This window comes from Aquarana catesbeiana, linkage group LG01, assembly GCF_042186555.1.
Source record: "Aquarana catesbeiana isolate 2022-GZ linkage group LG01, ASM4218655v1, whole genome shotgun sequence".
NCBI classification, from domain to species: domain Eukaryota; kingdom Metazoa; phylum Chordata; class Amphibia; order Anura; family Ranidae; genus Aquarana; species Aquarana catesbeiana.
Window position 1 is genome coordinate 393,509,915 of NC_133324.1, and position 14,260 is coordinate 393,524,174.

Below are 14,260 nucleotides of genomic sequence, written 5' to 3' on the forward strand. Positions count from 1 at the left end.
ATAAGTCCCCAGATCTCACCTCTAGGCTGGGAAGCCTGAAATAATAAAAAAAAAAAAAAAAAAAAAAAAACACGATCATGGCTTCCCAGCTGCGGCGGCGGCATTTTTTCAAATGCAGAGGTCGGGCGTGACATAGTTGAGGTTAAAAAAAAAGACACAAGTCCATCATGTCCAACCTATGTGTGTGTGATTATTTGTCAGTATTACATTGTATATCCCTGTATGTTGCAGTCGTTCAGGTGCTTATCTAATAGTTTCTTGAAACTATCGATGCCCCCTGCTGAAACCACCGCCTGTGGAAGGGAATTCTACATCCTCGCCGCTCTTACAGTGAAGAACCCTCTACGCAGTTTAAAGTTAAACCATTTTTCTTCTAATTTCAGTGAGTGGCCACATGTCTTCCGCGAAAATGTTTTATCCCTGTTGCGGAGTCACCAGTATGGTATTTATAAATTGAAATCATATCCCCTCTCAAGCGTCTCTTCTCCAGAGAGTTAAAAGGAGAAAAGGTTGTGGGACATTATATGAAGCATAACTGCAAGGTAAGTATGCAAAGACATTTCATCAAAAAAACTTTTATCTTCATTAATTTTAAGATCATTTTTGTCTACTTCTAAACAATGTACTTTATATTAATATGTTTATCACTATAATTATCATGTTGAGAGATGTGATATAAATATATATATATATATATATATATATATATATATATATATATATATATATATTATAAAATATTAAGTTGATATCTATTGTTACTTACCAATGTTATATTATTTACCATGACTCTCTGTATATGGACGAGGAATCAAACATGTCTTTGAATACTTACCTATCAGTTATGCTTCATATAAAGTCCCACAACCTTTTCTCCTTTTAATACATTACCAGGGATTGAGGCAGATGAACCTACCCACTCATTACCTCATATAAAGTCCCAACTCCCTTCTCTCAATCTTCTCCAGAGAGAATAAGTTCAGTACTCGCAACCTTTCTTCATAACTAAATATCCTCCGGACCCTTTATTAGCTTTGTTGCCCTTCTTTGTACTCGCTCCATTTCCAGTACATCCTTCCTAAGGACTGGTGCCCAGAACTGGACAGCATACTCTAGGTGCGGCCGGACCAGAGTCTTGTAGAGCGGGAGAATAATCGTTATCTCTGGAATGAATCCCCTTTTTAATGCATGCCAATATTCTGTTGGCTTTGTTAGCAGCAGCTTGGCATTGCATGCCATTGCTGAGCCTATCATCTACTAGGACCCCCAGGTCCTTTTCCATCCTAGATTCCCCCAGAGGTTCTCCCCCCAGTGTATAGATTGCATTCATATTTTTGCCACCTAAATGCATTATTTTACATTTTTCTACATTAAACCTCATTTGCCATGTAGTTGCCCACCCCATTAATTTATTCAGATCTTCTTGCAAAGTTTCCACATCCTGCAGAGAAGTCAACTGCTCTGCTTAGCTTAGTGACGTCCGCAAATAGAGATTGGACTGTTTATCCCATCCTCCAGGTCATTTATGAACAAAATAAATGGATTGGTCCCAGCACAGAACCCTGGGGGACCCCACTTCCCACCCCTGGCCATTCAGAGTATTCCCCATTTAATACCACCCTCTGAACTAGCCCTTGTAGCCAGTTTTCAATCCATGTACTCACCCTATGGTCCATGCCAACGGACCTTATTTTGTACAGTTTATGGGGAACTATGTCAAATGCTTTTGCAAAATCCAGATACACCACATCTACAGACCTTCCTTTATCTAGACGGCACCTCACCTCCTCATAGAAGGTTAATAGATTGGTTTGGCAAGAACGATTCTTTATGAATCCATGCTGATTACTGCTAATGATACCGTTCTCGTTACTAAAATCTTGTATATAGTCCCTTAAGACCCCCTCCAAGAGTTTGAATATTATTGATGTTAGGCTAACTGGTCTGTAATTCCCAGGGATGTATCTTGGGCCCTTTTTAAATATTGGCGCTACATTGGCTTTTCTCCAATCAGCTGGTACCATTCCAGTCAGTAGAACAATGGTCTGGCAATTACTTGACAGAGTTCCCCAAGTACCCTCTTTATAACATCGCATCCGGCCTCTGAACATTCATAGAGACTTTGGGGACCATCTGGCCTGTCAGAAATCTCTATTGTAAACATCCGGCGTCGGTCAGTTCCTTCTCCGGCTCGCCGATCGCAGGGGCAACCCGGGAGAAGCACTGGAGGGACGTCCCTCCCACCTCCTGTAAGAACGTTCAAAAGGCTGAACAGCCACTATGATTGTTCTTATGGTGAAGGGAATTGCTGGCTGCAAAAGATGATATCTGAATGATGCCTGTAGCTGCAGGCATCATTCAGATATCACCGCTCAAAGTCTGTGATGCCATATGACGGTGGGAAGTGGTTAAGGACTTCTGACCCTGACATTCCACATATGGCATATCATTTTTTTTGGGGGGGGGGGCACCTAGTTTTGACAGGTACCCAGCTCCCACTTCTGCTCAGGCCACTTAGGCGTCTCGAACGGAGGTTCTCCTCTCCCCCTCCCTCCCTGCAATCTTCCGGGAAACATCACAGGTCCCAGAAGATTTCCCGGCCATTCAGGACAAGCAGCACAACTCACAGATGCGCAGTGCGCACCTGGCTGTGACGCCGCAAGCTGTCACAGCTGGGTGCCCGCACTAGTGATGCTGGCGCCGCAGAGAGATGAGGGAGAGAGCCGAGGCTTTAGGCGGCAGCATCGCTGGGCCGTGAGACAGGTGAGTGCGTGTTTATTAAGAGTCAGCAGTTACACTTTTTGTAGCTGCTGACTTTTAATAAACACAAATGGCTGGAACTCTGCTTTAACCACTTGCCTACTGGGCACTTTCACCTCCTCCTTGCCCAGGCCAATTTTCAGCTTTCAGCACTGTCACTCTTTGAATGACAATTGAGCGGTCATGCAACGCCGTACCCATATGAAATTTTTATCATTATTTATTTCACACAAATGGAGCTTTGGTGGTATTTAACCGCTTTCCGTCCATCATATGACAGCCAGGCGGCGCGGCTCTCGTTCTGGGTGGGCGTCATATGACGTCCGTCTATTTAAACAGGGCATGTGCGCGATCGTGTGTGCGCAGCCCTTTACCTTTGATGGCGGCGTGTCACGGAGACACCGTTCGTCACTGAGGGGGGTGAACAGCCATTGGGCATGGCTGTTTACCACGTGATCAGCCAATCACAGATGGTACCTCCCCACTTTGCACGGCGCATGTGCGCAAACGCGTGCACGTCAGTGGCAGCGTGTTCCCGGGAACACTGATCATCACCAATGCTGGTAAACAGCCATTGGCCGCCGGCTGTTTACCATGTGATCGGCTGTGATCATTTCACAGCCGATGACTAAATGTAAACACAGAGTGGCAACGAGAGGGTTCTCCTCCTCACACACTGATCGTGTGTGAGAAGGAGATTACGGTAACATCTTGCTACTGCTTAAAGGGTAGACCAATCACACTGATTGCCACCCCCCCCCCCAATAAAGAGGACCTGTCACCACCCATCAAAGTACCTGTCACAGTCCATCTGAGTACCTGTCACAGTTAATCTTAATACCCGAGTACCTGTCACCAGCCCATCAGAGTACCCGAGTACCTGTCACCAGCCCATCAGAGTACCCGAGTACCTGTCACCAGCCCATCAGAGTACCCGAGTACCTGTCACCAGCCCATCAGAGTACCCGAGTACCTGTCACCAGCCCATCAGAGTACCCGAGTAACTATCTGCAGCTCATCGAGTTGCCCGAGTACCTGTCTCCAGCCCATCAGAGTACCCAAGTACCTATCTGCAGCCCATGCCTCATAGAATATACGTTGGGTTGTTTGCTTTCCAAAATGGGGTCATTTTGTGGGTAATTCCACTGTCCTGGTGCTCAAGGACCTTCAAAAGCGTGATAGGTAGGAATGAAATGAGATGTGTAATTTATGCTCCTAGAACGCCTGAAGGTACTACTTCAATTTTGGCCTTTGTATGTGGCCAGGCTGTGTAAAAGTCTCACACATGTGGTATCGCCATACTCAGGATGAGTAGTAGAATGTGTTTTGGGGTTTAATTTTTACTATATACATGCTATGTGTTAGAAATATCTTATATATTGACAACTTTGTGTAAAAAAAAAAAATGCGGTTTCATTTTTTTTCCCACATTTTATAAAAACTTCTGGAAAAAAAATGAACCATTCAAAAGACTCATTATGCCTCAGATTATACGTTGGGGTGTCTGCTTTCTAAAATGGGGTCATTTTGTGGGCAATTCCATTGTCCTGGTGCTCCAGGACCTTCAAAAATGTAATAGGTGGTTGAGAAACGAGATGTGTGATTTATGCTCGTAGAATGCCTGAAGGTGCTACTTCAATGTTGGGCCTTTGTATGTGGTATCGCCATACTCAGGAAGAGTAGCAGAATGTATTTTGGGGTGCAATTTCTTGTATGCATATGCTCTGTGAGAGAAATAACCTGTTATGCCCTGTACACACGGTCAGACATTGATCGGACATTCCGACAACAAAATCCATGGATTTTTTCCGACGGATGTTGGCTCAAACTTGTCTTGCATAAACACGGTCACACAAAGTTGTAGGAAAATCCGATCGTTCTGAACGTGGTGACGTAAAACACGTACGTCAGGACTATAAACGGGGCAGTAGCCAATAGCTTTCGTCTCTTAATTTATTCTGAGCATGCGTGGCACTTTGTGCGTTGGATTTGTGTACACACGATCGGAATTTCCGACAACGGATTTTGTTGTCGGAAAATTTTATAGCAAGCTCTCAAACTTTGTGTGTCGGAAATTCCTATGGAAAATGTGTGATGGAGCCCACACACGGTCGGCATTTCCGACAACAAAGTCCTATCACACATTTTCCATCTGAAAATCCTATTGTGTGTACAGGGCGTTAATATGACAGTTTTCTAAAAAAAAAAAAATAAATCTCCATTTTGCAAAAAATTGTGGGAAAAAAATTACAACTTAAAAAAACTCACCATGCTACTTAATACCTTGGAACATCTACTTTCTAAAAAGGGGTCATTTGGGGGGTATTTGTACTTTCCAGACTTGTTAGTGTCTCAAGAAATTAGATACACCTGATGTACTGGAGGCCTGATCAGATGTGATCAATTTTCAGTGATTGGCACCATAGTTTGTAGACTCTATAACTTTTACAAAGACCAAATAATATGCACTAATTTGGGTTATTTTTACCAAAGCTATGTAGCAGTATAAATTTTGGCCAAAATTTATGAAGAAAAAAATACTAATTTGCAAAATTTTATGACAGAAACAAAGAAAAGGGCATTGTTTTCACAAAATTTATGGTTTTATTTATAGGACAAAAAAAAAATAAAAAACCCACTAATGATTAAATACCACCAAAAGAAAGCTCTATTTGTGTGAAAAAAAGGACGCAAATTTCATATCTGTACAGTGTTGCATGACTGAGTAATTGTCATTCAAAGTGTGAGAGCGCCGAAAGCTGAAAATTGGTCTGGGCAGGAAGGGGGCGTAAGTGCACTGTATTGAGGTGGCTAATCACCACTGGGTTTTTTATCTTTTGCTAAACAAATTGAAAAAAAAAAAAAATTTTGAAAAAACAATGTTTTTCTTAGTTTAAAATGGTTATAAAATTTTATAAACAGGTAGTTTTTCGGCTGCACTGATCACCAGGACATTGATGATCATTCCCCTTATTATCAGGGCAGATGTCCCCTTTCACACTACCCCGTTACCAGCTCTCTTTTCCCCTCACGCTGTCACAGCATGAGGAAAGGAATGCCGATAACCAGCAAGTTTGTTTACATTGTGATTGGACACAGCTGATCACATGGTAAAGAGCTGCTGTGATTGGCTCTTTAGGCTTGATTCACACCTATGGAGGTTGCAGTTTGCATATTCCAGGTGCATTTTTCAATACATGCTTTTGATCCATTGAAGTCTATGGAACCATAAACCCAGAAAAAAGTCCCTGGCCCTTTCCATAAAATGCACAGATGTGAACTACATCCATAAGAAACCAAGTTAAATGGACTGCTTTGTGTTTCAGCAAAACTGAAATGCACAGGTGTGAACGACCACACAGCGCACCGTTCTGGGAGGACATCATATGACGCCCTTGTAGAATTGGATTACCGCGCTGTAGCCGTCATTTGGCTATAGCACGGTCAGCAAGTGGCTGTAAACCTCAGACGTGAAATATGAACAAAGCATATCCTTCTATAGTGTATACTTGTCTCAATTAAAATCACTAAGTGTAATTTCAGTCTGCTGCATCATTCCTCTGTTATCACCATGAGTCACTTGTGACAAGTTTTCCTGACACCAAGAGATAAATGGTGACAGAGGAGGAACTTTCAGCTGATTGACAGACTCAGCTCTGTTCCTGTGTGCAGGGGGGGGGGGGGTTCTTCCCTTCCCTTCAATCACCTATCAGAGCTCTCCTCACTGAACTCTGCAGAGTGTAACTTCAGCTCTCCACCCCTCGTGTGCTGAACTCTCAGACAAGCTTCATAAAATCTGGACTTTGAACAGATATAGAGAACAACAAACAAGTACAACTTATGTAGGAGGACTTGTTTATTTTCTGTGTATCTTCTGAGGACAGTCCCTTCGCTGGGTATATGGAAGGGTTTAATGATTACTGAGCTGCATTTATGTATGTCTTTTATATTCGCTGTCCTCAGGAGGGACCCCAGAGATACTGCCTCCCCCTAAACAATCAGGTACTCCTATTCCTCTCACTACAGCTTGCCCTGGACCTCCTGAATAACTTCAGTTATAGACAACCATGTGTCACTGGCGAGAAGTATATGGTTGTGTCTCCCTCTCACCTTAGTCCGGGAGCTGCCGTCATATTTATCATTCTTATAGACAGTCGCATTCTTATATTTCTGCGGCCTGGACCGCTGCACGTTACCCCTCTGAGAGCTCATGCTGCTGAGTTTGACTCACTGAGGCACCCTTACCGAAGACCCCCTCCTCACCTATCAGATAGCGACTTCCTCACTAGCTCTCTCTCTCATTGGACAACGTGTCTGTTTATCAAAGGGAAGGCGGGCCTCCGTTCCCTCTTTACGAACAAGACCTCACAGCCAGGGTCTAATCTGATTGGAACGCATGAAACAATTCAGCGATACGATTGGTACGTTTTCTATCGCTCCGCCTCCCATTCGCTAACAGCGACCCTTTGATGTCACATATCTTCTCACGTTTCGATTGGACAGCCTAGACGCTAGTGCCCCGCCCACTACTAACAGCAGTGCCTGGGGACTCCTCCCCTCCCGGGTTACTCGGCGGTGAGTCGCGGAGGTGTCTGTGTGTTGCTCCGGTGTGTGGTGTCGCAGCGCCTCGGTTGGACTACACTGACCTCTCCTATCAACCGGAGCGCCTCACAAGCCGTGACGTCACTACACAGCCAAGTGCCTTGTGGACGGGTGTTTTGTTCATGTCGGAGCGACGGCTGTCCGGGGTATGACGTCTAGAGGAGGGCTGGAAGAAACACGGGAGTGACGTCATCGAGTGTGGACGGAGTGACGTCACGTGAAACCCCCCTGCAGTTGGTTCCCAGAGGCCGAGGCGTCCAGATCTGACACCGCACTTTACAGGTTAGTGTTCGCCCAGTCTCCTTCCTTGCCTCCCTCCTCCATGGTGTGCAGCATTAGCATCCTCTCAAAGTTTTCTTGTGTGGACTTTCCATCCATAGTGTGGCTCCTTCACCTTGTAGGGTCTCCCTGGAGCCACAGCTAAATCTCCCCACTGCTTAGTACAGGGCTCCTGGCGACGCAACACGCTGGGGACGACTCCGCGTTATGGGCAGCACACACACACAAGGGGAGATTTACCAAAACTGATACAGCTGTGTATAGAAACCAATCAGCTTCCAGGTTTTATTGTCAAAGCTTAAGGCTCCATTCACATCTTGGCGTCCCGGATTGCAGGCGGAATGCCACGTTTCTGCCCATGGTCCTGAATCGTGGGACGTCCGTGCAATCCCTGTCACTTCCAATGGCACCTCGATCACGGCGTGATTTTGCTGCGTTTGTCGCCTGACGAATTGCGGTAAAATCGCATAGACAGAATCGTGTGACGCATGTCGCCCAAAAGAAGTACAGGTGCCAATCGTGGCAAAATCGCTCCACGACCGGGGTGCCATTGGAAGTGACAGGGATTGCACGGGTGTCCCGTGATTTGGGATCGCAGGCAGAATCGAAATGACACAAAGATGCGAATGGAGCCTCACTAAAGGACACCTCCGCATTATGGGCAACACACACAAGGGGAGATTTACCAAAACTGGTGCAACGGTGTATAGAAACCATTCGGCTTCCAGGTTTTATTGTCAAAGCCTCACTAAAGGACACCTCTGCGTTTTGGGCAAGAGGGGAGACTTACTAAAATCTGGTTTCTATACACAACTGCACCAAATTTTAGTCTCCCTTCGTGTGTGTTGCCCATAACGCGGAGGTGTCCTTTAGTGAGGCTTTGACAATAAAACCTGGAAGCCGATTGGTGCAGCAGTGTATAGAAACCAATCAGCTTCCAGGTTTTATTGTCAAAGCCTCACTAAAGGACACCTCCGCGTTATGGGCAACACACACAAGGGGAGATTTACTAAAACTGGTGCAGCTGTGTATAGAAACCAATTGGCAACATTTTGTTTTGTCTTCGTTTTTGTAGGGCCAGGTTGGTGATCTCTTTTAACCTCGGCGATAAAATTTTAAAGAAGGATGGAAAACGTTTCACAAATGATCACATTTCTAACAGTGAATGTGGTTTTTGTCCCGAAAAGTCCATTTATTACAAAATGTTAAAAACAAAATTCTGAAACACTCTTGATCATCGTTCATGAAGTCATCGGATGTAGTTTTTGTACAGATGTTTGTTTGAAAATCTACTAGTGTATTGGCCAGCTTTAGACTCCATTTAGATCAGGCTCGGTTTGATCGCATCCAGTCAGTTAAGGTGGAGTATTATCAATCGTTTTGCATTGATCGGCATCATTGAGATGCGTCATTCATGAATTTGATCATGTTTCTATCGATCAAAATATGAGTTTACATGGTGTCTTTCATCTATCAATCAAATTCCACTTCCCCTTGAGTGGCATATTGAATGGGTTGTCTGCTATAGAGTGATTATTCCTATTGGGAGACATCGCTTGTGAAATTTTATTGAAGTGTATAAGACTACCATTAATTAGATCTCTGATAAGCCCAGCACATGCCCCCTGACTGTATGGGAGAGAAATGATTACAGATAAAGTGAGACTTCGTGGCACGTAGTGGTAAATATGCTGCATAGGGGCAAGTTCACACCACATGCAGTCCAGTGAGTAGTGTTTTTTGTTTTTGTTTTTTTTTTTTTTTTTGTTTGTTTTTTTCTCTGCTTGAAGAAAATGCATGGAAAGTAGGTTATATGGTTTCCAATGGCAAAGTTCACACAAGTGCAATCAGTTCCAGGAAAAAAAAAAAATAGAACATGCTGTATTTTTTTTTTTTGTCTGCACTGTACTGGAGCATGGTAAAATACACCGGACCCCGGTACAGTGAAAAGCAAGACACACCGGAAATGCATTAGAAAAGCACATGTTGATGCATCCAGAACGGATCTGCAGTGCATTTTTGTGGTGTGAACCGGCCCTTTAGGAGGAACTTCACTCCTATTTTATTTTTTGTTTTCCTTTCTTGCATTACCAGTTGGGTAGTTCCAGGGGAAAAAAAAGCACAGCCCAGCCAATCCAGCATTTTCTGGTGTAAACCACCACTTGATCTCAGCATTCCAGGTCGGGTGCCACCACGTTCTCCTCTGATGTCATCGGGAAGTCAATTTTTTTTTGTTTTTTTGTTTTTTTGTTTTTTTGTTTTTTTGTTTTTTTGTTTTTTTGTTTTTCAGGTTCCATAAGCTGGCCTCTTGGGATGACGTTTGGCTTATGGGTAACATGGTGCCAAGCTGATCCCGCCCCCCTCCCAGCATGCAATAGGTCCTCCCCCCCTCTGCAGTTGTGAGGTTTTTATCCAATTGCGCCCCCCCCCCCGCCATATAGCAAAATGATGTCAGCAAATTGGTTGTGTTATCCCGACCGGACCTCGTATGGCGGTTTTCAGGCTAACAAGCCACTGCGCGCATCATGGCGATCGGTGTTGCGGTGTGCCAGTCTGACACACCGCAACTCCTATCTAGGTAAAGAGTCTCAGGCGGAGACTCTTTACCATGTGATCAACTGTGTCCAATCAGATGTAAACAGGAAGAGCCATTGATCGGCTTTTCCTCACTCGTGTCTGTCAGACGCGAGTAGAGGAGAGCCAATCGGATGCTCTTCTGACGGGGGGGGTGTCTGTGCTGATTATCAGTGCAGCCCCCCAACCCCCCCTGAGGATGCCCACACTGGACCACCAGGTATGCCCACCACAAGTCACCACCAGGTATGCCACCCATGCCCACAATGGATGCCAATCAGTGCCCACAATGGGCATCACTGATTGGCAGGCATTATTGTTTGGCACTGATTGGCATTCATCAGTGCCCCGCCGTGCCACTTATCAGTGCCTGTCAGTGCAGCTCCATCAGTGCCCGTCAGTGAAGGAGAAAACTTACTTATTTACAAAGTTATGTAACAAACAAAAAAAATGTTTTTCAAAATTTTCTGTCTTTTTTTTTTTTTTTTTTTTTATTTGTTTAGCAGAAAATAATCCCAAAGGTGATCAACTACCACCAAAAGAAAGCGCTATTTGTGGAAACAAAATGATAAAAATTTTAGTTTGGGTACAGTGATGGATGACCGCGCAAATGTCATTCAAAATGCGACAGCGCTAAAAGCTGAAAATCACTGCTCTGGGCACATAGAAAACAATTGTTCCTTAGATGCTCTGTTCACACTACAACTCTGCACTACACTACAGCAAGTCAGATGACATTGCAGCACGTATTACAATGCTGCCGTGTGGAGACTTGAATGAAATGTACATTTTGTACATGCTCAATAAAGTTACAAAAAACGAATGGGCAAAACTGGCACCAGCCCGCACATTAAAACAGAGCTTTTTTAGTTTACAAGTTGTGTGAATGACCATGAGGGTTTAGTTTTGGATCCTGAGCATTGGTCATGACATATGGAATAGAAAGGATCCCGTGCGGTATCCCGTGACCTAGTCCTCCTCCTGGTTTCTGGTGAACCCCTGGTAGACCTTGTCAGTGGATATACAGAGCCTAGGATTGTCTGTCAGAACCTAGATTGCAGTCACATGAGACTTCTTTATCAGCGGAGTCACAAGGGTTTTATTACACCACTCTGGGAAATGAGAACAGACTTTTTACTAATGTTACTAGCAGTCTAATGTCTTCTGTATTTGCTTCATCTGCAAAATTTGGAGCACCCTTCCAGCTAGTAAATAGAAAGCAGATCTAAACTGAATCACTTTAACCTCACATAAGTTTCATAAGAACTTTTCAGTCTGGAAGGCCCATTTCACACTTGTGTGCTCTTGCCGAGTTTTTTCAGTTCAACATGAAAACCATTCCCTTTTTAAATCCTATATAACTGACACTGCAGGTGCGCTGTGCTTTGAAAAGTCCTGCATGCTCCATTGACCAATAGGAGGTGCCTTTTTTGGTGAAGTTTTTTTAAAAGTGCACCAAAAAGGCACCTTCTATTGTAAGACAATGGGAGTGCATTGGTGTGAAAGGGCCCTAAGCTTCACAAAAGCTGATCAGTGGGAAATGGCCCTAAGGGTCCTTTCATGAGGGCAATTTGCACTCTGTGATTTCCACTGTCTGGACTGACAGGTTGTGTACAGCTGCCCAGCCCATACAGTGCACAGGCTGACAGTGGCTGCAGCTATTTGTGACTGTTCCTACAGCCAGTGATTACTTACATTTAGGTCTGTATCCAGCCACAATCAATGCAGATAATCACTGGCTGTACGAACAGTCATGGATAGCTGCAGCCGCTGTCAGCGCGTGATCATCTGCATTGATCATGGCTGGATACAGACCCAAATGCAAGTAATCACTTGCTGCACGAACAGTCACCAATAGCTGCAGCTACTATCAGTTTGTGAACTGTATGGACTGAATGGTCACAGCAAGCACCTGTAGGAATCTGCAGATTCTTGCTGCTGGTATTAGCAGGAGATGCTAATGGCCCATGCATATGGACCCTAAGGGTGCATTCACACGTGTGCAACTTTTCACATCAGTCGCTTGACAGGTCGCAGCCCATTTCTTTCAGTGGCACCTATTCAAATTGGTGCAACTTTAAAAAGATGGCTGCACTCTTTTGATACAGAGAGTTCAGAGTCGCACTGGGAATCGTGCAACTTTGGAGTCACAGTAGTGTGAACGAAGCCTTAATCTTTAGTTACTAATAAAAAGCTGGTGATCCTGCCTCAAAGGTACTTGCTTATGCACTTCCCGTGCTATGGTGACATTGGTCCCCCAGGGGCGCTCCTACCCTGTTTCCCCGAAAATAAGACCTAGCGGGATCGTCAGTGATGGCTGCAATATAAGCCCTACCCCCTAAATAAGCCCTAGTTAAAGTCCTTGTAGGTCTTATTTTCAGGGTAGGGCTTATTTTCGGGGAAACAGGGTAGGGCTTATTTGGGGGGGTAGGGCTTATATTGCAGCCATCACTGACAATCACGCTAGGTCTTATTTTTGGGGAAACAGGGTATGCTGTCATATGAGCCCCTGATGGAGACTGCAAAGCTGACAAGCATTGCTCAGACAATGTCACTGTTGGGAAGCAGTTCTGAGCAGTGATGAATAACGGACACTAGGATGAGTGCATGTAGACAGGAAGTGGCTGGAGGAGATCAGCAGCTTGGAGATGTAAAATGGGGCGTAAATAAGGAATTTTTTTTTTTATTAAAAATTAGAAGAAGTTGTTGTTTTGTATGGTGCTTTAGAAAAGTGAACGTCATCCACTTGAATATACATTTACTTAAAATATAACAGGATCTATTATAACTTCAGGCAGTAGAAAGAAAAGACTGCGCCTTTAGGCTAGAAAGCATGAAATGTCTTTTTCTGTGTCAGTCTGTATCTTGATATCTTCTTTGTTTTGTACCCATCCCCCTCCTTGCCCATCGGTGGTAATCCTGGGAATGATGGCTATAGCAGGATCTCACGACTGGCCTTTGTCATGTAAAAAAAAAAGTTTTCTTTCCCCCTTAACAAACTAAACAGTACGCTAGTATAAATGCAATGCTGTGTACTCTAGGATCTACAAATGTCACATGGTATAGAGCGCAATGCTGAAATTGGGTTACCTCCATGTGACCAATGGCATATGTCCAATAAAGCTCTGCATTTGTCTTTGAGGTTGCCTCAGGTCACGTCAACTTGTACTCCACACAGTGATTATAAAGGACCGGCATCTAACAATAAGTATTGTTTAACTTTCTTGGCCATCTGAGTGATTACCAGATTTATATACCAAAAAAACCACCTTGTGATCATACTGCAGTGAAATGGATTCTATGTTGTCTGCACAAACCAGAACAAGCTGTTTTTGCGTTCATCAACAGCTCTGAGAAAGTATCCTTGTTCCCCCTCCCCCATGATGCTGCTGTGTCTGGTATTCGTATCCAAGGATTGGGATGAGGGGGCGGATGTGGTGTAGGCGGTAGGCACAGACTGATCCACCCTCTCCTCTTATGTCTGGAGCATATGCAGTGCAGGCATTCAAATAATAGGATCCTGATCTGCCCTCCATACACAATGTACATATCAATATTTTGTTTTTACACTAAAAGATAGAAATAATCACAAACTGGCTTAAGCACATTTATTCCATACACAACAGGTTTACTTAATTGGACTTGATTAGAATATTGCCCTGTTATCTATTACACAGTTCTGAGCTGAGCTAACCAATACAATAAGAACATGGAAACAAAAGCTCTTTGAATGGACAGTAAACATTGGTGTATTGTAGTCTTTCTGAATGGGCTTTAGATTTGGTAAGACATAAGCCATTCAGCAATTCATAGTATACAGGCAGATGGTGTGAATCCATACTGCCAGAAAGGTAGTAAAGTAAATTCCGGCCTCCTCTGCACAGCCACGATTACCTGTGACATCAAAAGTGTTCTAAACTGATCATTAGGGGCTTTTTCCTTTGTACATAATAGTTTAATGGTGCTAAAGTTCACTGACTTTACTTTCCTCTGTACACTGTGCTAGTAGAAACAAGAATTATAGTGCATTTTCTCAACATCAAAT

At 44.0% G+C, this 14,260-nt stretch overlaps 2 protein-coding genes across 2 annotated transcripts in view; one reads left to right on the plus strand and one right to left on the minus strand.

Annotated features, from left to right (window-relative positions):
* The window catches only part of LG01H9orf85 (linkage group 01 C9orf85 homolog), a 71,881-nt gene extending 64,849 nt beyond the window's left edge, over positions 1 to 7,032 (minus strand). Inside the window, exon 1 of the mRNA XM_073634499.1 lies at positions 6,871 to 7,032. Coding sequence (XP_073490600.1) covers positions 6,871 to 6,972 — 102 coding nt within the window. The 5' untranslated portion in view covers positions 6,973 to 7,032. The remainder of the gene's footprint in view (positions 1 to 6,870) is intronic.
* A 236-nt stretch (positions 7,033 to 7,268) lies between these two features.
* ABHD17B (abhydrolase domain containing 17B, depalmitoylase) overlaps positions 7,269 to 14,260 on the plus strand; it is a 67,481-nt gene continuing 60,489 nt past the window's right edge. Inside the window, exon 1 of the mRNA XM_073634489.1 lies at positions 7,269 to 7,644. The gene's annotated coding sequence lies outside the window, so the exon portion shown is untranslated. The remainder of the gene's footprint in view (positions 7,645 to 14,260) is intronic.